This window comes from Trachypithecus francoisi, unplaced genomic scaffold, assembly GCF_009764315.1.
Source record: "Trachypithecus francoisi isolate TF-2019V2 unplaced genomic scaffold, Tfra_2.0 Lachesis_group5, whole genome shotgun sequence".
Classification (NCBI taxonomy): Eukaryota; Metazoa; Chordata; class Mammalia; order Primates; family Cercopithecidae; genus Trachypithecus; species Trachypithecus francoisi.
Window position 1 is genome coordinate 91,645,378 of NW_022681470.1, and position 27,982 is coordinate 91,673,359.

Consider the following 27,982-nt stretch of genomic DNA (forward strand, 5'->3'; position numbering starts at 1 on the left):
TGTACTATTATCTGCAACTTGTGGAATTGAATCAAACTGTATTTAAAAAGGAGTATCTTTAATTTTCTCAGCCTTCATAGAAGAGGAAATGGAGACTAGTCATTGGAGGGCTCTTCTTCCTTCTACTTCTGCTGAAGGGTAACTTCTGATCTCAACTTCCTCAAACCTCTGATGAGCTGCTGCTGCTCGACTCTAAGGTGCATTGTTTTTTTGATGAGAGGTGTCTCTAGGTACCATCCCTGACCTGGTCCTCATGCTGCCGAAGCTGTTGCTGTTGATCTGTGGTGAGTTGGACGACTCAGAGCAGGGTATGGGACGCAATCATGCTTGGGCTCTGCTTCCTGAAGGGCTGTAAGGATTTCTTAGGATTAAGATTCTGTCAGGTAATGCTCAGGGATGCTCAGATCTCCACTTCCATTGAGGGCTCAGAGTCAGGCAAAAAGTTGTAGATACTTCAAAAAGCCAGAATTTTCAAGAAAAATTGTAGATACTTCAAAAAGCCAGAATTTTCAAGAAAACTATCATTTCAATTTTTATGTCATAGTAAGTGTTCCCTGTCTGTCTTCCTGTCCATCAATAATTGTCTTTGTTCTTAGTGTTTTCAACAGCTGCCAAAAAAAAAAAAAATCTATATAATAAACTGACCTCTGAATTCCTTGCCCTTCTTACTACCAATATTATTTCCTTTTATCCCTCTCTGACTCCCCATTCCCACAGTCAAACCTTAGAACTTATCATCCTATGATCCTTTGTTTTCAGTATACATCCCCCGCCGCCCCCACTGAGTTGTGTTTCCAGCTCACTTTCTCCCGCACTCTATTTCCAACATGTCTTCAATTACCCCAGGACTACTTTTCCATTATCAGTGACTACACTTCGTGTGCTCACTTCTCATGGTACTCAGCTCAGATTCTGCAGCTCACCACTACAACACTCCCTCGAGTACATCTTCATCTCTTTTCCCCCATAGCACTTTCAGGTTTACACGCCTTTATGCGTGTTTCACTCCTAGGCATAAACAGTTGAATGGGATTTTCTTTTTAAACGCACAACCCTGATGACTTACCCCTTTTAAGTGTAGGACCCCTGAATCTCAGGTAGCCAGCAGCAATGCCAGGCAATTATCCTACATGTTGTTCCATGATCACTATTGCATACCTTATCTTGTCACCTCAAACTTCTCTGCTCACTCTTATTGTATAATCTTGCTTCATATTTCATTGAGAAAATAAAAGCAGTCAGAGGAAAATTCTCTCGTATTTCTGTTGCTGTCGACCTACTCACCTCTGCATTCACATACACTGCCTTCTCTTCCCCTACCACGAATATACTGCCCCTCATCCTGTTGATGACAAGACTCTCCACTTGTGCACTGGGCCCAAGACCCTCTTACTTTCTCAAAAACTTTGCTCCATCATCAATATGTTTCTTCAATCTAAATTATTCCCATAAGTATACAAACGTGCTACAGTACCTTTTATTAAAAACAGCTTTATTGAAATATTATTCACATATAATACAATTCACCATTTAAGCTATACAATCCAGTGGTTTTTAATTACAATCACCGAGTGGTGCAACTATTACCACAATCATTTTCGGAAAGTTTTCATCACCAAGAAATAACTCCATACCCACTGGTAGGCATCCGCAATTTTTTTTCCAACCCCTCACCTATACTCACTGCTCTATCCAGTGGCCACATGCAATCATTATCTACTTTCTGTCTCTCTATATTTGTCTATTCCGGACACCACACCCCCATATCTAACTGTAATTATATAATCATTGAGCAACATTTTCCTCATTCCTCCTTGCCCACTATTACCCAAGCTTCTTGTAACCACCATTCTGCCCTGTCTTTCTATGATATCAACGTTTTTATATTCCACATGAGTGAGATAGTGCAGTACTTGCCTTCCTGTGCCTACCTCATTTCATTTAACATAATATCCTTCAGGCTAACCGATGTTGTTGTAAATGATAGGATTTCATTATTTTTATGACTGAATAGTATTCCATCATGTATATATACTGCATTGTGTTTATCCATTAATTTTTTGATGAACATCTACATTGATGCTGTCTTGGCTATTGTGAATAGTGCTGCAATAAATGTGGGACTGCAGATGTCTCTTTAACATGCTGCCTTAATTTCCTCTGGATACATGTCCAGTAGTGGGATGGCTGAACCATATGGTGGTTCCATTTTTTATATTTTAAGAGCATCCATACTGTTTTCCATAATAGCTGTTCTAATTTACAGTCCCATCAACAGCACATGAAGATTCTCTTTTCTATACATCTTTGACAATACTAGTTATCTTTGGTCTTTTTGATTATAGTCATTCTCACAGGTATGAGGTAATATTTCATTGTGGTTTTGATTTGCATTTTTCTGATGATTAGTGATGTTGGACATTTTTTAATATACTTGTTGGCCACTTGCATGTCTTCTTTTGAGAATTAGACCATTGTTAATAGGGTTGTTTTCTTAGTATTGAGTTGTTTGGGTTTCTTATGTATTTTGGATATTAATTTTTCTCAGATTTATTGACTGCAAGTACTTTTTCCTATTTTGTAGGTTGTCTCTTCACTCTGTTGATTATTTCTTTTAGTATGCTGAAGCCTTTTGGTTGTGTGCAATCCCATTTGTCTATTTTTGCTTTTATTGCTTTTGCTTTTGAGGTCCTAGCCAAAAAATCACTGCCAAAATCAGTGACATAGAGCTTTCCTCCATGTTTTCTCCTAGTAGTTTCAGTTCAGGGTCATACATTTAAGTCTTTCATCCATTTGGAATTGATTTTTGACTATGGTGAGAAATAAGAATCTAATTTCATTCTTCTGTAAGTGGATATCCGGTTTTCTTAACACTATTTAGTGAAGACACTGTCCTTTCCACATTGTGTATTCTTAACACCTTTGTTGAAAATCAGTGGGCTATAAATGTGTGGACTTATTTCTGGACTTTCTATTCTGTTCCATTGGTCTGTGTGTCTGTTTTTATGCCTATACCATGCTGTTTTGACTATTATAGGTTTGTAGATTATTAGAGTTTTGAAGTCAGGTAGTGTAATATCTCCAGCTTTTCTTTTCTTCAAGGTCGTTTGGGCTATTCAGGGTTTTTTATTTGCTTGTTTGTTAGTTAATTCCATACAAATTTTAGGATTGCTTTTTCTATTTCTGAAAACAATGTCATTGGTATTTTGATAGCGATTGCGTTGAATATGTAAATGATTCTGGGTAGTATTGACATTTTACCAATATTTATTCCTCCAATCCGTGAACATGTTATATCTTTCAATTTATTTGCATCTTCTTTAATTTCTTCATTAATGTTTTATAGTTTTTGCTATAGAGATATTTCATCTCCTTGGTTAAATTTATTCCTAAGTATTTTATTATTTTATAACTACTGTGAATGGGATCGTTTTCTTGATTTCTTTTGCAGGTAGTTCACTATTAGTATATAGAAACACTACTGATTTATATGTTTTGTCTGTCTATCTGTCTATCTATCTATCTATCTATCTATCTATCTATTATCCAGCAACTTCATCGGTGAAGTTGATGCCCAAATCAGTGACATAGAGTTTTATCATTTATTAGATGAAATTTTGTTGGTGGAGTCTTTAGGGTTTTCTACATATAAGATTATGTCATCTGCCAACAGGGACAATTTAACTTCTTCCTTCTCAATTTGGATGTCCTTTCTTTCTTTCTCTTGCCTAATACTTTGGGTAGGAGTTCCATTATTATGTTAAATAGAAGTGGCCAAAGTGGACATCTTTGTCTTTTCTAGATTTTAGAGAAATGCTTTCAACTTTTCCCCATTCAGAATGATATTAGCTATAGACTTGTCATATATGACCTTTATTATGTCGAGGTACGTACGTCTCTTCTACACCTAATTTTCTGAGAGTTTTTAGCATAAATAGATGTTGAATTTTGTAAAATGCTTTTTGTGCATGTGTTGAGCAGGTGATTTTTATTCTTGATTTTGTTAATGTGATGTATCATGTTTATTGATTTGCATGTTGAACCATTCTTTCATCCCTGAAATGAATCCCATTGATCATGGTAAATGAATTTTTTAAATGTTCTGTTGAATTTGGTTTGCTAGTATTTTTTTGAGAATTTGCACATCTATGTCCATCAGAAATATCAGCCTGTTCTTTTTGTTGTGTTTTTGTCTGGTTTTGGCATCAAAGTAATATTGGCCTCTTAGAATGAGTATGGAAGTGTTTTCTTCTTTTAATTTCTTTGAAATCGTTTGAGAGTAATTGGTATTAGTTCTTCAAATGTTTGGTAGAATTCAGCAATAAGCCATCAGGTCCTAGGTTCCTTTTTGATGGAAAACTTTTTATTACTGATTGAATTCCCTTAGTTGTTATTGGTCTGTTCAGATTTTTTATTTCTTCGTAATTCAATCTTGAAGTTATATGTGTGCGGGAATTTATCTATTTCTTCTAAGGTACCAATTTATTTGCATATAGTTGTTCACAGTAGTCTCTTATAATCCTTTATCCTTTATAATCTGTGATGTCAGTTGTGATGTCCCCTTTTTGTCTCTGATTTTATTATTTGAATTTTCTCTCCTTTTTCTTATTTAGTCTGGCTAGTTTGTCGATTTTGTTTATCTTTTTTAAAAAACTGACTCATTTCATTGATCTTTTGTATTGTTTTTCTAGTCTCTATTTCATTTATTTCTGCCATAGTCTTTATTATTTCCTTCCTTCTACTAATTTTGGGCTGAATTTGTTCTTGTTTTTCTAGTTCCTTGAGGTGAAACGTTAGGTTACCTATTTTAGATCTTTCTTCTATTTTTGATGTAGGCATTCATGCTATAAACTTCCCTTTCAGAATTGTTTTTGCTATATTTCATAGATTTTTGTATGTTGTGGTTCCATTTTTATTTGCCTCAAGAAATTTTAAAATTTCTTTTTTAATTATTTTTCTTTGACTCATTGGTTCTTTGGGAGCATGATATTCAATTTTCATTTATTTGTGAAGTTTCTGAAGTACCTTGTGTTATTGATTTCAAGTTTTATACCATTGTGGTCAGAAGATACTTCATATAATTTCAATCTTTTTAAATTTGTTAAGACATTTTGTTTCCTAAAATACAATCTATCCTTGAGACTGTTCCATGTGCAGATGAGAAAAATGTGAATTCTGCAGCTATTGGGTGAAATGTTCTATAAATGTCCATTAGATCTATTTTGTCTATAGTGTAGTTTAGATTTGATATTTATGTGTTGATTTTCTGTCTGGATGATTTTCCATTGCTGAAAGTGGAGTGTTAAAGTCCCCTACTATTATTATATTGCAGTCTATATCTCCTTTTAGATCTAATAATAATTACTTTGTATATTTGGGTGCTCTAGTGTTGGATGTATATATGTTTAAAATCATTTATATCTTGTTGATGAATTCACCCCTTTGTCATTATACAATGGCCTTCTTTGTGTCTTTTTATAGTTTTTGACTTAAATTATATTACATAAGATATAAGCATAGCTATTCCTGTTCTCCTTTTTCATGGTATTTCTTTTTCATCCTTTTACTCTCTGTCTATGTATGTCCTTACAGGTAGAGTTTCTTGTAGGCAGAATATAGTTGGGTTTTGTTTTTTAAAATCCATTCAGCCACTCTATATTTTTTAATTGAATAATTTAATCTATTTACATTCAAGGTTACTATGGATATGTACGGACTTACTCCTGCCATTTTGTTGAGTATTTTCTAATTGTTTTGTAGATCTTTCATTCCTTTGTTTCTCTCCTGTTATTTATCTTTGTGTTTTGGTGGATTTTTTGAAGCACTAGGCTTTGATTCTTTTCTCTCTCCCATTTATGTGTCTGCTGTCAATTTTTTCTTTGTGGTTACCATGAGGCTTATATAAAAAATCTTATAGTTATAGTAGACTACTTTAAGCTGATAATAACTTAATTTTGGTCTAGACATTTACCATTGCCCCCATAATTTATATTTTTCTTGCCTTATGTTACATATTTTATATTGTATATTTCTTAACAACTTATCACAGCTATAGTTATTATTGACCATTTTGACTTTTAACCATCATACTAGAGATATGAAGGATTTACAAATCACCATCACAGTAATGAGATTTTCTGAATTTAATGATCAATTTACCTCTATCAGTTAATTGTATACCTTCACATGTTTTCATGGAGTAGTATTGTCCTTTCATTTCTGGTTGTAATTTTGCAGTTACTTTAAGGCTTGTCTAGTGGTCTTGAATTCCATTAGCTTTTGCTTGTGTGGGTGAGACTTTATTTCTCCTTCATTTCTGAAAGACAGCTTTTCTGGGTATAGTATTCTTGCTGAAAGTTTTCTTCTTTCAGCACTTTGAATATATAATCTTATTCTTTCCTGGCCTGCATGATTTCTGGTGATAGATCTGATGATACTCTTATAGAAATTCTCTTATGTGTGACTTGATGTTTCTTCTATGTTTAGAATTCTCTTTGTATCTGATCTTTAACAATTTGTCTATAATGTACCTGGAGAGGACCTCTTTGGGTTAAATCTATTTGGGGATTTTTGAGCTTCATGGATCTAGTTGTTCATATCCATCCCAAGACTTGAGTAGTTTTCAACTACTAGTTTATCAAATATGCTTTCCATCACTTCCTCTGTATCTTTTTCTTCTACTACTCTAATAATACAAATATTTTCTCACCTAATGGTGTCCCAAAAGTCCTGTAGCTTTTTTCATTTTAAAAAAATTTTCCTCAGCTATCTGGGGTATTTCAAAAGATCTGTGTTCAAGTTTAGAAATTCTTCTTCTTTATCTGGTTTACTGTTGAAACTCTCAATTGTAATTTTTATTTCATGCATTTAATTTTTTAGCTCTATGATTTCTGTTTGGATTATTTTCATATCTATCTATTTTCAAATTTCCTCTTTAGGTCATAAATTGTTTTCCAGATTTTATTGAACTTTTCATGTCTATTCTCTTATAAGTCAGTGAGTTCCCTTAAGATTATAACTTTGAATTTTTTAGGCAATTAATAAATCTCCAGTTAGTTATTGGAAAATTATTTTGTTCTTTTAGTGGTGTCATGTTTCCTCACTTTTTCATGTTTGTTGTGTTCCTGCTTTAACATCTGTGCATCCGGTGGAAGAGTCTCCTCTTTCCATTTTAGAGTAGCTTTTGTAAGAAAAGACTTTCACCTGCAGATTGATCCTAGGGCACCGATGGATCCTTAGTTGAGGAAGGTGCATTGGTTTGGTTCCAGATGAGCATAGTAGTGTGGTCTCTGTATAATTTCTTCAGCAGTGATCAATGTCAGCAATGCTTGTGTGTCCCTCAGTGTCCTAGACTGTAGGAGTTTCTGGGGGTGGTAGTGGCAGGATAGATTGTTACAGTTCTCAGTGGCAAGAGCTTTAGGGATCTTCCTGTTCTTTTCCTCATAGACCCTCATACCTGAGAGGGTCTCTTTTGGTGTTCGTTCCCAGCATGGGTCACAGGCAAGCACGGTAGTACTGTGTTCCAGGGCACAGATGCTTGAGGTGGTTTTGGTCGTGCACTCATTGTCCTGTACACACTGCCACTATTGTGGCATCTGTGCCTGGATGCAGGTTCATTGTCTTAGGCATAGATGGACACAGCTCTTCCACCAAGGCAAAGAATGTGACTCCGAAGCACTCTCCAGTATCTCAGGCCCAGTGGAGAAGTCAAGGGGCAAGGTTGTAGCTGTGACTTTGATCCTGGGGGGTCAAGATACAGCACTGTTATGGCTCTAAGGATAAAGGGCTTTCCAAAGGCTCAGACACTGGGAAGCAGATCACAAGTACAAATCAAATCCCAGAGTCAATGGACACAGTGGCAACTTAGGCACCAGGAGAGAGTGTATTACACAGTGGTGACTCTGGGCCCTGGAGTGGTGGGACACAGTAGTGGCCCTGGCTCTGTGATGCCAGGTGTAGTGACAGCAAAAATCCTGGAATGGTGATAGGATGCAGTTGTGGCTTCAGCTCTGGAGAGCAGGGAACAGGACAATATTGGGTTCACTCCCCCATAACACACCATCACACCAAGGAAATGCTGTGCCTCAGCAGCTCAGGCTTCCGAGGGCTAGTCCAGATCCAGGCAGGACGCTTAGGTTGTTTGACCGAGAAGGGCAGAGTAATACAGATTGCCAGGTGCTGTGTTTCCCCAGGGGTGAGGTGCCAGGCTGGTTTTCACACCAAGGGGGCATGCAGTTGGTCTGCTGGCTCAGCTGTGGCTTCCCTAGGGGCAGGATGCCCGACTGGGTCATATACCAAGGAGGCAGGCACATGGCTGGTTTACTGGATAAGGCTTGACTTCCCCACTGGGCAAAATAGCCTGTTCCTTGGCAGGGCAGAGTGTCATGTGGACTCAAGTGACAGGATCACAGCTGTCTCCCTGAGCCTAGGTTTTGAGTCCCTGGGGTTGGGGCACTGAAGCCACTAGGATGGAGAAAATGGAGTGTTTCCTAGACGTCTTGTTCCCATGGGTTAAGAAGCAGGGCAGCTTGGCTAGCAGATGGTGTACTACTGTGTGTGAGCATGATGCAATGATGGTGAAGCCTCAAGGATGAATAGATGCAGTGACTACTGTCCCCAAGAACAGAACACACTCTAGTAGTTGCTCTAGTTTCAAGATGGTGGTGTGCAGTAGTAGCTTGGGTCATGGGATGGGAGGAGCCACAATATGGGCTCTTACTCTAGAATAATGCAGCCATATGAACTCCAGGTAGATTCCAAAACTGGACTTAGGGCCTGTGAGAACTGCAGGATTCTCCAGCAGCAAAGACTGCCAGTGTCCACAGATATAATAGGGACTTCTTTACCTTTTGTTTTCAGGGAAAAGCCCCTCCTAGGCCTGAATCCCAGCCTGCATTCCAAGCTGATCCTGACTGAGTAGACAGGGTTGCAGAGGCAGGGTGTTCCATTCCCTTCTTTATGTAGCCATCCTGAGTTTCTGTGCTCCGCAAGGTTTCTGCCACTCCCCTGCTGTACTTCAGTGCTCTTCTTTAGACACTCCAGTCAAAATGTAGTTGTTTCCTTATTGTTTCAGTGTGTTTTAGGAGGAAAGGGGATGAGTAATAGACACCTCTAGTCAGTCATCTTGCCGACATCACCGACAATGTCTTTTCCCTTAAAATAATAGAAATATGGCTTCCATTTACTACACCATTTTTCTGTCTCCCTTTAAGTTTTCAGTGCACCAGGTGTGGTGGCTCATGCCTGTAATCCCAGCACTTTGGGAGGCTGAGGCGGGAGGATCGCTTGACACCAGGTGTTTGAGACCAGCCTGGACAACATAGTAAGATCTTGTTTCTACAAAAGATAAAGAATAAAAATAAAAAATAAACAGTGTGGCATGGTGGTACATGCCTGTAGTCCCAGCTACTTGGGAGGCTGAGGTAAGAGGATCACTTGAGCCCAGGAGGTTAAGGCTGCAGTGATCTGACCTCCAGCCTGGGTAACAGAGCAAGATCCTGTCTCAAAAGAATAAAATAAAGCAAAACATAAAGTTTTCAGTGAGTTACTGTCTTTGCTTCACTTCCTTTCATTCTTTATTTAATATTTATTTTTAATTTACATTATGTTAAGATTTACTTTTTTGAAACACTGTCTATAATTTTTGACAAAGATTTAGAGCAATATAACCACCAGCAGAATCAAAATACAGGACATTTTTATCCCTTCAAAAATTTCCTGGCTGGATGCAATGGCTCACGCCTGTAATCCCAGCACTTGGGGAGGCCTAGGCGGGTGGATCACCTGAGGTCAGGAGTTCGAGACCAGCGTGGTCAACATGGTGAAATCCCATCTCTACTAAAAATACAAAAATTAGCCAGGTGTGGTGGTCCATGCCTGTAGTCCTAGCTACTCGGGAGGCTGAGGCAGGAGAATTACATGAACCTGTGAGGTAGAGGTTACAATGAGCTGAGATCATGCCACTGCATTCCAGCCTGGGTGACAGAGTGAGACTCTGTCTCTAAATAAATAAATAAATAAATAAATAAATAAAAGAAAAAAATTTTCTTATGCCCTCAATCCCTTTTATAGTCAAATCTTCCCCCATTCCTAACCCCTGGTAAACTCATCTAAGTCCTTGTAGTTCTTCCTCACTCTTCCTTGAACCCACTTAAATCAGTCTTTCACTCTTACCATTCCATTGAATTGTTCTTGCACATAGCATCAACCGTCTTTATGTTGCTGCATCCAGGGGTCGATTTTAATTTTTTATTTTACTCAATTTCTCAGGGGCGTTTGATCACTCTTTTTTTGGAAATACTTTTCACTTGGCTTCTGGAATATCATATTCTGCTGGTTTTCTTTCTAATTCAGTATCTGCTGCTTTTCAGGTTCTTTGCTAAATTATTTAATTGTTTTAGAGTTAGGGTCTGACTCTGTTGCCCCAACTGAAGTGCAGTGGTATGGTCATGGCTCATTGCAGCCTTGAATTCCTGGTCTCAGGTGATGCACCTGCCTCAGCTCCCTGAGTAGCTGGAACCAGAGACACATGCAACCACACTTAGCTAATTAAAACAATTTTTTGACCGGGTGTGATGGCTCACGTCTGTAATCCCAGCACTTTGGGAGGCCAAGGCGGGTGGATCACCTGAGGTCAGCAGTCCAGACCAAGTTGACCAACATGATGAAACCCAGTCTCTACTAAAACAAAACAAAACAAAACAAAACAAAAACCACACGCAAAATTAGCTGGTTGTGGTGGGACATGCCTGTAATCCCAGCTACTTAGGAGGCTGAGGCAGAAGAATCCCTTCAACCCGAGAGGTGGAGGATGCAGTGAGCCGAGATTGTGCCATTGCACTCTAGCTTGGGCAAGAAGAGTGAAACTCCATCCCCCTCAACAAACTTGTTTTTTTTTTTATTAATTAATTTATTTTTTGCCCCCCAGGCTGGTCTCAAACTTCTGGCCTCAATCAATCCTCTCACTTCAGCCTTCCAAAGTGTTGGGATTACAGTCATAAGCCACGGCGTCTGGCTTGGATCCTTTGCTGACCTCAAAATGTTGGACATCCTCAAAGTTGATACCTAGACTTCATCCATACTCACTTCCCCAAATTATATAATTATTTCACCTCATGTGCCACTTTAAGCTTAAATGCAAGCTTATTTCTCCAGCTTTGACCTCTCTTTTAAATACCTCTTACGTACTTAACTGCATTCTGGTATCTAATAGACATCTTAATAAACATCTTAAACTTAACATAAGGTGTTTAACAGGCATCTTAAACTCAAACAGATCTCTTGATCTTCCACCTGTACTACCACCACCACAAAACTTAACCTATTTTCCCCCACAATTTCTCTAATTCAGGAAATGTCACAACCATTCTTCCAGTTGCTGTGGCCAAAAATCTAAGAGTCATACTTAATTCCCCTCTCTCTCCTTTTGCACTTTGTATTTAATCTATAAGCAATTCCTATTAATTCTACTTTCAGAATTTATACTAAAGTCTGACCACTTCATATCACCAGCACTGTCTAATCTGAACCACTATCTTTACTCTTCTACACTAAATTCCCACTAGTGTTCTCCTTGCTTTTCTTGCACTTCTATACTGTTTTCCTCACAGTGTCAGAGTGATATTGTAAATTAAGTAAGAACTGTCCATAGCTCCCCATCACACCTAGAATGAAATCCAAAACTATTGCCAAGTCCATAAAGTGCCCATGACTGGATCCTTCCTATTTCTCAGACACCAATAACGAACTCCTGCCCCCTTACTTGGTCAGCTCCAGGCACCCTTGCCTTCTCATTCCTCCTTGTACAAGCGTATTTCGTCCTCAGGATACTTGCATTTGATGTTTTCTCTGCCAAGGATGCTCTTTCCCAAATATTCAGAAGACTTGTTTCCTGATTTCATTTAGGTTTTTACTGAATCTATGTAAATCTATGTAAACAGTTAAGACCATCTTAAGATGCTCTGTATCTTATTTCTCTGCTTTATTTTTCTTAGAGCACCAATCAGTCTCTGAAAGAATATTATATACTTATTTTTAAATTAGCTCTCTCCCACTATAATACAAATTTATTGACATCAAAGATTATCATTCATGTTCACTCCCATCACTCCAAGGCCATGCACAATGTCTGGCATACAGTGAGCACTTCAAATTATTTGTTGAATGGATAAATGTATAAAATATGATTTTATACTATCTCCTATTGATACTTTTCTTCTACCTAAGGAACTAATTATTCAAGTAAACATTTAACCTAAGAAAAAGTAAGTGTCTCAAACCAAGCTTGGCTAAAATAGATAATAGTAATGACACAATATTTACTGAATAAGTAAATTCCAGGCACTAGTCTAAGCTCCTTAAGAATATCAGTTTGTTTAATCTTCACAAAAACTCTGTGAGGTAGGTGCTATTATTATCTACACTTTATAGACAAGGAAACTAAAGCACAGAGAAGTGAAACATTTCTCCCACAGTTACACAGCTTGTAAGAGGAAGAGCCAGTACTCAAATCTGTGTCATCCAGCTACAAAGCCTGCATTTTCCCCAGAATTATTTTTTCTTCATCATTGAGCCATAATATTATGGTCAAATCCTTTGGATAGAAGAGAATTTTTGGAGAAATTTGAATTCGTTTTCTGTATCTAAGCCTCCTCTGATCTGAAATTGGTAAACAAAGGGTCTCTATGCATTGAGTATGAGGCTTTGCACTCTCCTTGCTTGACTCTGTTGTTCCCGTGAAACAGTCAATACAAAGCTGGACCCTCAAGACTTTTGAGAGGAGGAGGTGGGAGTGGGAATAAGGAACTTGAAGAGGGAGCTGCTAAGTAATTAGCAAAGATGCCACCTCCTAATCACAGACAACACAAGTCATTGGCAATTACTTTATGATCATAAAAAAGAGCCATGTGTTGTTCTGTGGGTAGGTGCTCTGTGGGTGATGCAGAATGCGGGGAAAGGAGCAGAGAGAAAGAAGAAAAGAAGTGGGGGTAAGGTAAGGAGGGAGGAAGAGAAGATGAAAGAAGGAAGGGGAGAAGAGAGAAAGAGGGAAGGAGGGAGGAAGAGAGAGATGCAGGGAGGGTACAAGGGATGGAGGGTGTGGTGCTGGGGAAGCTCTCGGAGGATTTAAACTTTGGAGATGTGTGAGATTTGCTGCTCTGTACTGATCTCTGCTGAATTCTCTCCCAGCTCCACTCTGTGAACCCGCCGGTGAGTTGCACTTCCTTTTCTTCTTCAAGGTCTATGGGTTACTTAGGTCAGCACAGGAGGCCTGCAGATTGCTGTCTTAGCAGCCCCTTCCTGCCCAAAACATATCAGGGTGACAACTACTGAGGTGTACAAACATCAGCGACTCCCTTGGGCCTGGGCTGCTCTGTCTTCACATCAGTCTCTGCACCTGACACATGTCTGCTCAGTGGGGTGAATAGGTCTTGCTCTGACCTTCTCAAGAACACAGTCTTATTTCTGGGAAGTCCCAGCACAGGGAGGGAGACACTGTTTGCACAAGGAAGGCAAAGGGTGCTGAAGACTCATGCTAGAAGCATCTCTGTCCTCCCAGCCTCAGGAGCTCCAATTCCCAGTTGTGCTCCTCAGCTGGGTGTATCACCATGGGTGATGAAGGAAATGCCAAAATCACGCATCCACGGAGAACATTAGAGTGAATCCTCCAGCCATGTGTGGAGTGAAGTAGTACTGCTGTCTCCTTCCTATTTTTAGCTCTTCTCTGCAGCCACACCTGTTACCCCAACTCATTTTCTCTTTCGGACTCTGGTTTACCCAAACTTACTTCATTGCTCTGATCCTGACTCAAAGTCTTACTTTTACCAGAGGAGGAGAGTAGGGACTTCCTTTCCCCTCCAAGGACTCTTCATTAGATTATGCTCAATGTTAAAAATGTAAAAATTGCTATCTTGTGCAGAAAATACTAGTCACAGAGTTAAAAGAGATTGTCCTGCTACCTCAAGAACATCGGCTGCAAGTGCAACTAGGGAACACAGGTTCTCAAGTACCTTAGCAATTCCTGTGACCAGAAAGATTCAGAGAGATTCAGAGTCAGTCTAGCCTTCTAGGTTCCTTATCTAATGTTTGTCCAAGTCTAACTCATGACTTGTGTTAATACCATGCATGCCTTTTGTCTGGTCTCATCTTTACCCCTAAGCCCAAGTGTCCAATCCCAGCCTAAGCAGAAATCCAAAGCCATATCAAAGATGAGGAAACCAAGTTTCTGTCACCAGGTATTTTCCAGATAGTCTCTGCTATCTAAGAATTATCTGAAACAAGCTCTGAGCTGTAAGACTGAGTTCCAGACCCTTGCAATCCAACCTGTCCAGTTTCCCACTTCATCATCACTCTAGTCTCATTGGGAATAGTGGGTTACAGATGCCCAAATACTAAATGCCCCCCGGCTTTTTTTTTTTCTGAGTCAGAGTCTCACTCTATTGCCCAGGCTGAAGTGCAGTGGTGTGATCTCAGCTCACTGCTACCTCTGTCTCCTGGGTTCAAGTGATTCTCCTGTCTCAGCCTTGGGAGTAGCTGGAACTACAAATGCATGCCACCATGCCTGGCTAATTTTTGTATTTTTAGTAGAGACAAGGTTTTGCCGTGTTGGCCAGGCTGGTTTTGAACTCCTGACCTCAGGTGATCCACCAGCCTCAGCCTCCCAAAGTAGTGGGATCACAGCCGTGAGCAACCACGCCTGGCCTAAATACTTTTTTATTTATTGCCCTGCCTAGCTCCAAGAGCTGCACTACTGGTCAGTCTTCTGGGGACCACAGTTTTCCAAGGAAAGACAGTGACTCTAAGATATTCCATGCCTCAGGACAAAGTGAATATTCTGGTACTATGGATGGAACTGATGTTTAAAAGTTTCAAAAAAAAAATTTTTCAGCAGAAAAAACTTAGAGATTACAGATATTGAACTAGGAATCACCCCTTAGTAATCCAAAGCACTTGTCATTTTCATCTGGTGAGGAAAGAAAGAAGTTTTGTCTTAGGGAAAGTATAATATTTTTCAAGAGGCAGAGACTCTGAGGGTTGGATAAACAAATGTCCACACAGCCCATATCTATTAGGTGTTGTGACATTTCTATGGGCTGCTGCAAACAGGGGAGATGAGGAGAGAGCAGAGCACAACTTTATTATCTTATCACCAAAAAGAGTCCCAGGCCAGGAGCGGTGGCTCACCCCTGTACTTAGTACTTTGGGAGGCCAAGGTGGTAGGATCACTTCAGCCCAGGAGTTTGAGACTAGCCTGAGCAACATAATAAGACCTTGTCTCTGAAAATAAATAAATAAAATTAGCTGGGCTTGGTGGCATGTGTCTCTAGTCCCAGCTACTTGAGAGGCTAAGATGAGATAACTGCTTGAGCCCAGGAAGTTGAGGTTGCAGTGAGCTGAGATAGCATCACTGAACTCTAGCCTGAGAGTCAGAACATGATCCTGTATCAAAAAAAAAAAAAAACAACAGAACAAAAAAAAAAAACAAAACAAAAAAACAAACAAACAAACAAAAAAAAAACAAAGAAAGAAAAAAAAAAAAAAGAAGAAGAAAAGAGCCCCCAACACCCCAAAGGATTAAATTAGCTCTTTAGATCATGGTTTCTACAGAAGTTTGTAGAGAAGCTGTGTGGATGATGGGTACTGGGCATTTCCAAGCAAATACACCCCATTGCTTCTAACGGAAACAGCAATAATAGGGGCAGGACAGAGTCAGCGATGAGGGGATTGGATTCTTCTATGTCTTTCCTGGACAGATCAACCCTGCAGGTCTCATATTCTGTTTTTGAAAAAGATAGTGTGGTTCTGAGATGCCAGGGGAAAGGGAACAGAAGAAAATAATGAATATGGCTTACAAGGATAAAAGAAGCATATTCACTTTGAATAAAACTTCAAGCTTCGCCATCTCCAATGCCAACTCCAGTGACAGTCTTCAATATTATTGTACTGGCTTCAAGAAAGGTACTTTTGGTTTATGGATAGGAACTTCAAAAAATAATAAGATCCAAGTCAAAGGTAAGGGTTGCCTTCTGAAAGATAACACTGCTCAGGGGGAGGATGTACCAGGGGTGAGCAGGGTGAGTTCATGGAAGGCCCATGGGCCAGTGCGGGGTGGTGGAGGCATGTGGAGTGGCCTGTGTGTCCAACTGGCTGTTTCTTTGAGTCTTGTTGGCAAATGCTGTGACACAAAGTGCCTCTTACCAGAAACTCTGAACTCCATTAATCATTTGTGCTTAATTCCTCTCTCTAGTGCTGTTGTTGATAGTCAGCCCCTCCCATCCCACAGAGGGGAGCCCAGTGACCCTGACCTGTGAGATGCCCTCTCTACAGAGTTCAGATGCCCAGTTCCAGTTCTGCTTCTTTAGAGATGCCCAGGCCTTGGGCCCGGGCTGGAGCAGCTCCCCCAAGCTCCAGATCGCCAACATGTGGAAAGAAGACTCAGGGTCCTACTGGTGCGAGGCGCAGACAATGGCATCCAAAGTCTTGAGGAGCCGGAGATCCCAGATAAATGTGCACAGTGAGTGTCAGTGGGGTCAGTCTGCCAGGATAGGCTGAGAAGGGCAGTGTCAAGAGGCTAATCCTCACTGTTATGGGTTATATCTCTGCAAGAGTAGGAGCTGTTTGAAAGATATTCCTGAGTTTCTCTCATTATTAGGATCCTTAAGGGATCTTCCCTTATTCAGTCTGTTTCCATTCAGGCAAACAGAGAGTATTTAGGAAACCCTTACTGTGTGTCTTCACTGTGCTGGAGAATGTGGGGGGAAGAGCTGCATAATGTTTGGTCCCTGACTACATGAAGTTGATGCTCAGCCAGCACTCTGAATGACTAGGGTTAAATATGTGATGCTGCATTGTGTAGGACTGGCTGTTGACTACAGAGAAGGGGGATAAAGGACTGAGGTACTCAGAGAAGGCTTTGCCAAAGGAATGTGTAGAATAGGTTACTGGAGCAGGGCTTATGGAAGGGCAGTTGGAGCTTGATTTCCAAAAAATAGAAAGAAAAGAGTGCTTTGTAATTCATCTTGTTATTCCACATTAGCGTTGACACTTCCAACATCCTCTGCCATTCTATCGTGCCATGAAGCAAATGTCTAAAACTTTCAAAAGGCTGTGCTCTCCCACACTTGCTAAAAACTCTATGCTGGTGAAACTGGACCACCACCAACACAATAATCATTGAGCAGTTTATACATGGCAGTCCCTATCCTAATGCTTAACAGATATTGCGTAATTGTGAGCCCTCCAACTACAGGAGATAACTGTCATTACCAGCAATCTTTTACATATGGGAAATTGTATCTCAGAGAAGTTGAGTAATTTGACCAAGCACACACAGCAAGTAAAAGAGTTGGAACCACTCTTCAAACAAGGCAGTTCGATTTACAATTTGGACTTATAATCACTTTACTATACTATTGTGCCTTGAAAAAATGAAAGTTTGAGAGATTAGGGTAGTGGAAGTCGCACTGTTCTAAGGAGAGAGCTGATGCTACACCTTCTATAGTAATACTATGGTGTCTTTCTTATCCTATCACCATCACCCAACCAATCAGCAGACCCCTCCCCCTCACCAAATTAAGCTATATACGTCATTGACTTCACTCATGCTCTTTGCTTTCAGGACTGTCACATCTACTTACTGTCTTTGAAACTCCCACTACTCAGGGTCTTCCTATGTTATCTTGTGTTCACACAGGGGTCCCTGTTGCTGATGTGAGCTTGGAGACTCAGCCCCCAGGAGGACAGGTGATGGAGGGAGACAGGCTGGTCCTCATCTGCTCAGTTGCTATGGGGACAGGAGACATCACCTTCCTTTGGTACAAAGGAACTATAGGTTTAAACCTTCAGACAAAGACCCAGCGTTCACTGGCAGCAGAGTATGAGATTCCTACAGCGAGGGAGAGTGATGCTGAGCAATATTACTGTGTAGCTGAAAATGGCTATGGTCCCAGACCCAGTGGGCTGGTGAGCATCACTGTCAGAAGTAAGTTCCACTACCCTCCATTCAACCAGCCAGTCACAAACTGGGCTCCACGTTTCCCTGGGGCACACAAAGTTTCCCTGGGGCATGCTGAGGAAGTTCAATGGGGCTGAGCATCCGTGGGCAGGGATTATGGGTTTGCTGCATTGTCAGAGACTGTCTCTTACAGTCTACTATCTCCCTCAGTCCCAGTGTCTCGTCCTATCCTCATGCTCAGGGCTCCCAGGGCCCAGGCTATGGTGGGGGATGTGCTGAAGCTTCACTGTGAGGCCCTGAGAGGCTCTCATCCGATCCTGTACTGGTTTTATCACGAGGATGTCATCTTGGGGAGCAGCTCAGCCCCCTCTGGAGGAGGAGCCTCCTTCAACCTTTCCCTGACTGCAGAACATTCTGGAAACTACTCCTGTGAGGCCAACAATGGCCTGGGGGCCCAGCGCAGTGAGGAGGTGACACTCAACTTCACAGGTATAGCTCAGGCTATGGAACTGTGTTGGTCAATGTCTCCTTCCCAGCGTCCTGGGAGAGTTTTGCTGGTTCCACTATGCTTCCGGAGGTGTGCTACCAATGGTGGGGCATCTGTGTGAGGTGCTGTCATGAGTGATGTATCGGAGGGGCATGGAGAACTCAAGGTTGGGTGCCTCTCTTCTCTTTTCATAAATGTGATAAGCCACAAGTCCCCAGACAAATAAATAAATCCCCACTTGGAAGAGCAGACCTTGGGTACAACCCACACCCAAGATGTCTGCTCTCTAAGCCCCAAGCCCTTCCTCTGAGCAGATCATGCACAGGTCTCTCCCTCTAGTGCCTCCTGGGGCCAGAAGCAACCATCTTACCTCAAGAGTCATTGAAGGGCTCCTCGGCACCCTTGGTCCTGCCACTGTGGCCTTATTATTTTGCTACAGCCTCAAAAGAAAAATAGGTTAGTATTTAAAAGAGAATGGCATTTTGTTACTGTGATCTCTGTTTTCACTGAAATTGTGACATGTATACCGCAAAAGATGTATATGCTGTTAACCACCTTGCCTGTGAATCTGCCAAAAACCCCAGCAGGTAGGAACAGTGCCTATTAACATAGTGTAACATTTTTGGTAAAGTTCTCCACCCCTCATGTGCTATCAATTGAGGTTCGAGTGATATTTTGTGCTTCTGTGATTTAACTTTTTTTTTTTTTTTCTTTGGGACGGAGTCTGGCTCTGTCGCCCAGGCTGGAGTGCAGTGGCCGGATCTCCGCTCACTGCAAGCTCCGCCTCCTGGGTTCACGCCATTCTCCTGCCTCAGCCTCCGGAGTCTGGGACTACAGGCGCCGCCACCTCGCCCGGCTAGTTTTTTGTATGTTTTTTTAGTAGAGACGGGGTTTCACGGTGTTAGCCAGGATGGTCTCGATCTCCTGACCTCGTGATCCGCCCATCTCGGCCTCCCAAAGTGCTGGGATTACAGGCTTGAGCCACCGCGCCCGGCCTGATTTAACTTTTATACAAAAATGTAATGATTTGGCCGGGGCGGTGGCTCACGCCTGTAATCCCAACACTTTGGGAGGCTGAGGTGGGCAGATCACGAGGTCAGGAGATGGAGACCATCCTGGCCAATATGGGGAAACCCTGTCTTTACTAAAAATACAAAAATTAGCTGGGTGTGGTGGTGCATGCCTGTAATCCCAGCTACTTGGGAGACTGAAGCAGAAGAATCACTTGAACCAGGCAGTTGGAGGTTGCAGTGAGCCGAGATCGCATACTGCACTCCAGCCTGGTGAAAGAGCAAGACTCTCGTTCAAACAAACAAACAAACAAACAAACAAACAAATGTAACTATTTCAAATAATTTGCCACAGAAGAGAAATATGGTTAGCAGTTCCAGCTATCCTGACTATGTCCCAGTACTAAAGTCAGTGCATCAATTCTTAGTCACTTTCAAGTATTGTCACATGCTTTTTCTTCTCTCTGAAATGCACGTTCACACGTCCACATGTTCTACTTATTGCTGGAATTTTCTCAACTTTCCTCTGAAATGTCTTTTTTTCCAAGAGGCTTCCCCTGGCCTGCACAGCCTGCAATTGTCCTCTCCTGTTATGAGTTCCAAGTTATTTAGATTCACATGTTATCGCAATTGGTAATTACATATTTATTTATATATTTAACCTTGGTCTCCTCTTCACTGAGGAAGTTGGAGACAAGGCAAGAGAGGACATTACGAGATTCTCATTTAAATTCCAAGCTTTTCTGACATCTTTGGGTACCTTACACCATCTATAGCATGGTTGTGGCAGCACCTACCTCCAAGGACTTTTGTCACAGTAAGATTGGGTGGTGTGGTTGTAAAACAAAACCAAAACATGCAATAAATGTAAAAGTTTAGAGACTTGGGTCCCAGGTCCTAGATCTGGTACTAACTGGCTTTGGGAATCTCACTTAATTATTCAGGACTCGAGTTTCCGTTTGTGAAATGAAGGCTCTGGAAATGATTGCCAGGATGTCTGCTGGGCACACAGTGGCACCCGCAATGGGCATCTAAGCATGAGGCATATCCCTGTGCAGGGTGTATAAGAGCACTGACAGTGAGGGTTCTTCCATTTATGTGTATGCTCATTTGTTCGTTTTGCAGGAAGACGTTCAACCAGGGATCCACTCAGGTGAGGCCTGTCTTCACTATATGTGCCAATAATGCAGAAAAAATCTATTTTGAAAACAGATTTAGATTTGTTCTCTCCTGAACTTTTTTTTCTGTTTTATTATACCCAGAACTCACTCCTGAGTTCTCCTACTGGCAGCTTTGAACAATTCATCGTCACTTCCCTTCTTTTAGATTTCATAAATTAACGATTTTAAATCTTTTTGTTATTTTTCCTATTTATCCCTTTTAATACCACTGCAGAATATTAAAATCACATTGCAGCTGGGCACGGTGGCTCGCACCTGTAATCCCAGTACTTTGGGAGGCTGAGGTGGGTGGATCACCTGAGCTCGGGACTCCAGACCACCTTGGGCAACATGGTGGAACCCCATCTGTACCAAAATACAAAAAATTAGCTGGGCGTGGTGGTGCATGCCTGTAGTCTTAGCTACTCAGGAAGCTGAGGCAAGAGAATCCCTTGAGTTTGAGAGGTGGAGGCTGCAGTGAGCCAAGATGGCACCATTGCACTTTAGCCTGGGTGACAGAGTGAGACTCTGTCTCATAAATAAGTAAATAAAAATAAAACCACATAGCTTTCACCAGGATCATGCATTCATTCAATCAGTCAACCAATATTTGAGGATCTATAAGCCATTCTGTTGAGTGCTGAGAGGTGTGAAAATATAAAAAGCTCTTGAAAGTTTTAAAGTATTTTAGGGTAGGTAAGATACATGTACATTTCTGGAATGTAAGACAGACAGGAATAAACATACTGAACAGTTATTGGTGAAATTCTTTAGATGTTTAGAGGAGGAAAATATTTTTTAAAATACTCCCATCTAGAGATACCAATGTTTAGTTGTCTTTTTAATATAATGTATTATCATTTATGCCAACAATAAACAGATTTTTTTTTTTTTCAAGTAAGAGTAGCACTCTTTCACTGGTAACCGCACAAGAAGGAGCATTTTCTTTTGCCCCTTCCTCAAGTTGCTTGTTCTGCCAAGCAAAGTGTTTTCGATCTGGAGTGAGTCAATATTTATTCATTTAATATTTAGGGAGCACTCATGATGCGAATGACACTATTCTGGGAATGGGCAATACCACGCCTTACGCTCATGTGCTTGGTCTGCAGTGCCCCACAGCCTGTGCACAAGGCCATGGCTCGTGCCACACTGCGGTGCCTTCTAGCTGCTCATTTCCCCATAACTTAGTATTCTGCTCAGGACCATTTGTCATAGGCTTCTCTCCTTCAGTGTGATATCTGCATTATCTGGGATATAATTTCAGATAAGTAACATGTGTCTCTGTGTTTGCAGGAGCCTTCCCTGCCCTGTACCCCAAGAGTTCCCCTACCTCAACTCACCTACCCCAGGACAGCTACAGCCTATATATGAAAATGGTGAGCCTTTCCAAATGACCCAGGCCAAAGTTGGTACAGCAAGCTTGGGAAGGGACAATGGGATAACATCTGCTAGCCAGACCTGACTTTGCTGTGCCCCAGCCTCTACTGCAAACAAATGACTCATCTGTCTTCATGGCTGTGACAGGTGGAAGGTATGGAGTAATTTTAAAGACAGGAATCAGGGGCTGTGTCATGAAGTCTCCTTCCTTCTCTTGCAGTGAATGTTGTAAGTGGGCATGAGGTTTATTCGTTGGTGTACTATAACCAGCCGGAGCAGGAATCAGCAGCAGGTGAGAAACGGGGGAGTAAATTTGTCTCTGACTTTTGTCTTTCCTAGAACCAAGAGAACAATCAGTGGCTATGCATGGCAGACAACAGCATTCTTCAGAGCAGAAGGCTGTGAGCATCACTGTGTATACTTAATGGCTGTCCCTGGGTCTGGAGCTACCTTGAGTAGAGCCCAGAGCTAATGCTAAGGTTCTTTCTTTCCTCTGGGGCTGGGCTCTCAAATTTCTTAAATTATAGTCACTTAGAAAGAGCAAAAATCCCATTATAGCCTACCTCTTCCCAACCTCCCAACACAATGGAGGTAAAAACATGTAGTTAACAATAAGGTGTCATTGTAAGGCCTACATTTTATGCCTCACTCCCCAGTCATGTGGCAGCATCAGAGGTGATGGCTTCTGCCTGCCCTCTTTGAGTAGCCTGACACACTCCTCATAACCCCAGCACAGCTGCCTACCTGGTGCTCTTGTCCCATTCTACACATGGTTGGCCCAGAATAGCTGAGACGTATAAAGGCCATTCCTGGCATAGGGGCTCTACTTACCTTCCCACCCCCAGGGTGCCAATTTTCCTCTGGCTACTAAGGGAATCATACTTGTGATAAACAGGAAAGCAAGACAGAAAATATTAATGGAAATCAATTAATGGGAAATAGATGGGAGAGGAAGAAGCTTTTCTTAACACAAGTTTAATGAAGGACTTTAAATATACGTGGAATATCATAGCACTTGCCTTTTCTCCGCAGCAGAAACCCTGGGGACACATATGGAGGACCAGGTAAGAGTCTCTATTGTTCTCTTCTCCATGTTCTTTCTTTCTTCTGGGGACTGCTTCTCAAACTTCTTAAATTATAGCCACTTAGAGCAAAAATCCCATGGTCTACCTCTTCTCTATCTCCCAACGAAATTGAGGTAAAAACATGTAGTTACAACAATAAGGGGTCATTGTACAAGGAAATTTTGGAGGCTTACAAATTCACTTACTTTAGCAATGCACAAATGAATGATTCTTAGTTAAACTAGGGTGCATACCTAGTCTCAAAATTCTATTTATTGGAAAATCTTTATCCTAAAGTATTATTGAGCCATACATCCATCACTTTGTATTATAAGGTTAACCAAACAATCTACAGCAACTAAATTAATATTGAACAAATCTAAGTTAATAGTAATTTGTGTCACTAAAAATTAGCATTTGGTAAACTTTGAATAATTCAAGATATTGCGGATACAAAAATACTTTCTTAAAACTGCAGAAATTCCAACTCTGTGCATGTGTGCAAAAACAGTAGGTGCTTTGTAGTTTTGTCTAGTGTAGTATGGCAGCCAAATATCTCAGGACAAAATTCAAATCCTTGGTAAACTCCAGTGACATGCTAAATTTAATTTATGAACATAAAATTCTGACAAACTTTTAAAAGATGACAGCCCATGGGGCTGCCTAACAGTGGCCCATAAGAATGAGGAAAGGCATTGTATGTTTGCCTCAGTTTGCAGCTTATCAGGATCATCTCTGTAGTCCACCAGTGGGATACAGGCACTCTGAAAATGCTGGCCTTGGACCACAGTTTTTCAAGAGGCCCTGATTTTTGCATTATGTGATGAGCCATGATAAGATGCATCCAAGCTGACTAGGGAAGAGGACCAGTGGAGGCATATTCTGCTTGTCTTCCCTGTTCTAGTCCTAACCTTTGCTTCCAGGTTTCCTTAGACATCTATTCCAGGCTGAGGAAAGCAAACATTACGGATGTGGACTATGAAGACGCTATGTAAGGTTATGGAGGATTCTGCCCTTTGAAAACCATCCGTGACCCCAAGCCTCAGACCTGATATGTTCTTCAGAGATCCTGGGGCATTAGCTTTCCAGTATACCTCTTCTGGATGCTATTCTCCGTGGCACTATTCCTTCATCTACTGATCTACTGTGAAGTGAAGTTGGCGCAGCCCTGAGGAAACTACCTAGGAGAACCAATAGACACAGGAGTGGCAGGAACTTTGTTATCAGAACCAGATTCCTGCTGGCTCCTTTGAGAAAGGTCAACTTGTGCTCTTCTATTTACAAGAGAAAACAGGATGGAATAAAATAAATTAGGATCTTGGGATGGAGAACAGTGAAGCTTAGAGCACATGAACTCAAGGTTAGTGATTCTGCAGGACTTCACAGAGAAAACTGTGACCATCATCATTCAGTCCAAGTGCTTTCTCTGCCCAGACAGCACAGAACTCCAGCCCTGCCACTTATATGGGTCATCGAGTTTCCACCTAAAATATGATTCTATTTATTTTGAGTCACTGTTACCAAATTAGAATTAAAACAAAGTTACATAAAAAGTTATTGTGATTACACTTAATTTTAGTCACATATTCTGTATATATAGGCCAACCCATACCACATCCAAAATTATGTATCTACTACAGCCCCTAGAAGCTTTATGAATACAGTGTGTCTTCTTTTATTCACAAAATTTTTGAAATCGTGGTAATATGGTTTGAAGTCTGTATCTTATTTTTTCTTTTTTAAATTTGAGACAGGATCTCACTCTGTCACCCAATTTGGAATGCAGCGGCACAATCTCGCCTCACTGCAACCTCTGCCTCTCAGGCTCAAGCAAACCTCTCACCTCAGCCTCCTAAGTAGCTGGGACTACAGGCACATGCCACCAAACCTGGCTGATTTTCGTCTTATGTACAGACCAGATTTCACCATTTTGCCCAGACTGGTCTCAAACTCCTGGGCTCAAGCAATGTATTTTAATTTTAAAAAAACAGACACTCATTCTTATGAATGAATAAACATTTGGAGGTATATAAAGTAAAAAGTTAAAGTCTTTCCTGTAAGTTAACACAAATGTTTACTATTGCTAAAAACTTTACATGTAGCTCTCTAGATAGTTTTCTATTTTTGTGTACATACTTATACATACATGTAAGTATATAAACATTTAGAAGTATACCTATCTAACAAACCATCATGAAATATTTTCAAATAGATCTATTATACTATTTTAAAAGTCTCTATAGTAGTGTGTTATATAGAAAAATCATAACTTTTTTCTTTTTTTATTGTAGTAAAGATACATAACATAAAATTGATCATTTTAACCATGTTTAGCTGTACAGTTCAGTGGCATTAAGTACTATCATAATATATTTTAATCCTTCTCACCACTGGTGGACATTAAGGAGGTTCCAAAAAAATTCATATTATAAAAACAAAGTTCAAACAAATGTCTTTGTACAAGCATATTATGCACTCCTGGTGGACTATCTGGAGGATAAATTTGTAAATCTAGTATTGCTAGATTATGCATATTAAATATTCTTGTTAAATAGTCTTCAATGTCTCTAAGGTAAGGCTGTATCAATTTATATCTCCACCCATAACATCTGGGAAATCAGTTTGTGGGGTGTGTTCGTTAGTTCTCACATTGCTAACAAAGACATACCCAAGACTGGGCAATTTATAAAGGAAAGAGGTTTAATTGACACACAGTTCCAAATGGCTAGAGAGGCCTCCGGACACTTACAATCATGGCAGAAGAGGAAGCAAACATGTCCTTCTTCACATGGCAGCAGGAGAGAGAAAGAGTCCTGTGTTCAGCCTTTGCCCATTTTCTATGTCATTTGTGTTTTTCTTACAGTTTTTATAGGAACTATTTATTAAGGCATAACAGTGAAATACACAGATTTTATGTGCATAGTTCCATCAATTTGACAAATGCATGCATTCAAGTAATCCAAACCCTTATCATGATTTAAAGTATTTTCATCACTCTAGAAAGTTCCCTCATACTCATGTCCAGTCTATTTATGCCACTCTGAAAACAACTACTGAACATTATGCTTTTGACCATTTCTCCATTGTATGTGATGCCAATGTTTTTGTGCAATCTTTCACTTCACTTTTTGTTTACAGTGAATTTTAAAATATGGAAGGTTAGTTTTTGCACAGCTAAACTCAATTTTTTAGAATCTTGGCTTCTAAGTTTTCTATATTTCTGTCATCTTCTATCAGACCATGTTGCCATGTTATAAAACATTCTAATATTTTCTTATAATGCCTCCATAGTTTTATTATATATTCACTCAATACATTATGTGTATATGTGGTATGAGGTAAGAATCTAACTTTTACTGTTTTTATCTTTATGTATTTTTTTAATTTAAAATGAGGGGTAGGGATTTAACTTTTTTTCAAACACATAAATTGTTCACTACTGTTTATTTAAATAGTCTGTTCTTTTCCCTTTTATTATTATTCTATCTTATCTCACTTAAATTCAACCTAAGCCTGTTTTGGACTCCAACTAATACTATAGATCTTCCTACCACTCTTCCCCTTGCATAATTCACTTCAAGCACATTAGCCTCAGGTTTCCTCAAGCACATCAAATTTAGTCCCAGCTCAGAACTCTGTACTTTCTATTTCCGTGCTTTCATGTTCTTTCTCTTGATATCCTTGCTTTCTTATTTTCTTCATTTACATTTTCTGTTTTGATTTTCTGTTTCTGGTCCATGGATATTTTCATTTTCTTTTTATAAAACTAACACAGCTTTTTTACATTTTATATTTTGCCTGCCAGTGCCATGTGCCTGGAGCTCATGGAGGGCCTCAAAGGATGAAATTGGAGTATCATGTGATCAGGAGTTTGAACTTGTTTGTATTGTATGATCATCCCTTCTTTACCTTAATACTCACATTAAACATTATCTATGGCTTCTTACATTCCACTTCTTCTTAATCAATTTCTTTCTTTAAGAACTTAAACTTTCCCATCATTTCTGATAGGGTCTGTGAGTTTATTTGTCCAAAAAGTCCAAAAGCAGAATTTAAGATTAATAGCATAGCTTTGTGCACAACAGTTGTAATATTTTATTCTATGGTCTTCTAGCTTCTACTGCTTTCTTTGAGAAATCTATTTAATAGTTGTTTCTTTATAATTAATCTATCTTTTCTCTCCAGTTGCCTTTAAGACTTTATTTGATATTATACAATTCCACTATGATTTATCTAAATGTGGATTTATTTTGCTAGAGATTAATAACTCAAGTTGAAGGTATCATGCCTTTTTTCAAGTTTAGAAAATATTTGGTTATTATCTCTTTATTATTATGCTGCTGCTGCATTATTTGAATTCTTTCCCTCAGAAATTTATGTTAGAAGTTTCCTAGACTTCATTCTATTCTCATGACTCTTAATTAGTCTTGCCAAATTTTCATTTCATTATCCCTCATTGCATTTTAGGTAATTTCTTAATCTCTATCTTCCAGTTTGCTAGTTCTTTCTTCAACTGTTTATCTATATTATTGTTTAACCTATTTCTTTTCTATTTCAATGATTACATTTTTTGAGATTTTATTAGCAAAATGGTTAAAAGCATGGTTTCAGAAGATTGTCTGAATTTACATTTTGCCTCCATTATTTACTAGCTCTCCAGTTTTGGTTAAATTAATTAACCTTTTGTGCTTCTTGATGTGCAAAATTGAAATAACAATTGTATAAAAATAAATACAGTGTTGTTTTGGTAATTCAGTAAAATTATTTGTGTAAAATGCTTAAGACAGTGCCCGAAATGACATTGAGTCCTCAAAAAATAAATTATTATCATTATTATTCCTTCACAGAGTTTTTTTGTTATTTGTTGTGTTTTACTATTATTGGCTTAACACTTGATTTTATGATTTTTAACAAGCTTCAAGTTTAAATACACT

The 27,982-nt window shown here is 39.9% G+C and overlaps 1 protein-coding gene across 9 annotated transcripts; it reads left to right on the plus strand.

The window, feature by feature from the left end:
* The first annotated feature begins 128 nt into the window (after nucleotides 1-128).
* FCRL1 (Fc receptor like 1) lies at nucleotides 129-27,865 on the plus strand. Of its 9 annotated transcripts, XM_033197332.1 has the most exons (12): nucleotides 130-284; nucleotides 13,186-13,206; nucleotides 16,244-16,510; nucleotides 17,690-17,739; nucleotides 17,842-17,977; nucleotides 18,161-18,439; nucleotides 18,777-18,893; nucleotides 20,573-20,600; nucleotides 21,901-21,983; nucleotides 22,205-22,276; nucleotides 23,017-23,048; nucleotides 23,972-27,865. In XM_033197332.1, the coding sequence occupies exons 1-12, from the start codon at nucleotides 254-256 to the stop codon at nucleotides 24,041-24,043; spliced, it is 1,188 nt and encodes a 395-aa protein (XP_033053223.1). In that variant the 5' UTR covers nucleotides 130-253; the 3' UTR covers nucleotides 24,044-27,865. The 9 variants fall into 9 exon arrangements, 7 of the variants coding, with proteins under 7 accessions (XP_033053223.1, XP_033053221.1, XP_033053225.1 ...); XR_004433869.1 differs by lacking the exon at nucleotides 22,205-22,276 and adding an exon at nucleotides 22,324-22,463 and having other exon boundaries at nucleotides 17,690-17,977; nucleotides 23,020-23,048; XM_033197330.1 differs by having other exon boundaries at nucleotides 132-284; nucleotides 17,690-17,977; nucleotides 23,020-23,048.
* The last annotated feature ends 117 nt before the right edge of the window (nucleotides 27,866-27,982 follow it).

What these genes read in the sequence shown, in the direction of transcription:
- FCRL1 (XM_033197329.1), top strand. Translation starts at nt 254, where the DNA reads ATGCTGCCGAAGCTGTTGCTGTTGATCTGTG. An exon ending in GCTGTTGCTGTTGATCTGTG is followed by an intron (nt 285 to 13,185) that starts GTGAGTTGGACG and finishes ATTCTCTCCCAG; the next exon opens with CTCCACTCTGTGAACCCGCC. An exon ending in TCAACCAGGGATCCACTCAG is followed by an intron (nt 20,601 to 21,900) that starts GTGAGGCCTGTC and finishes CTGTGTTTGCAG; the next exon opens with GAGCCTTCCCTGCCCTGTAC.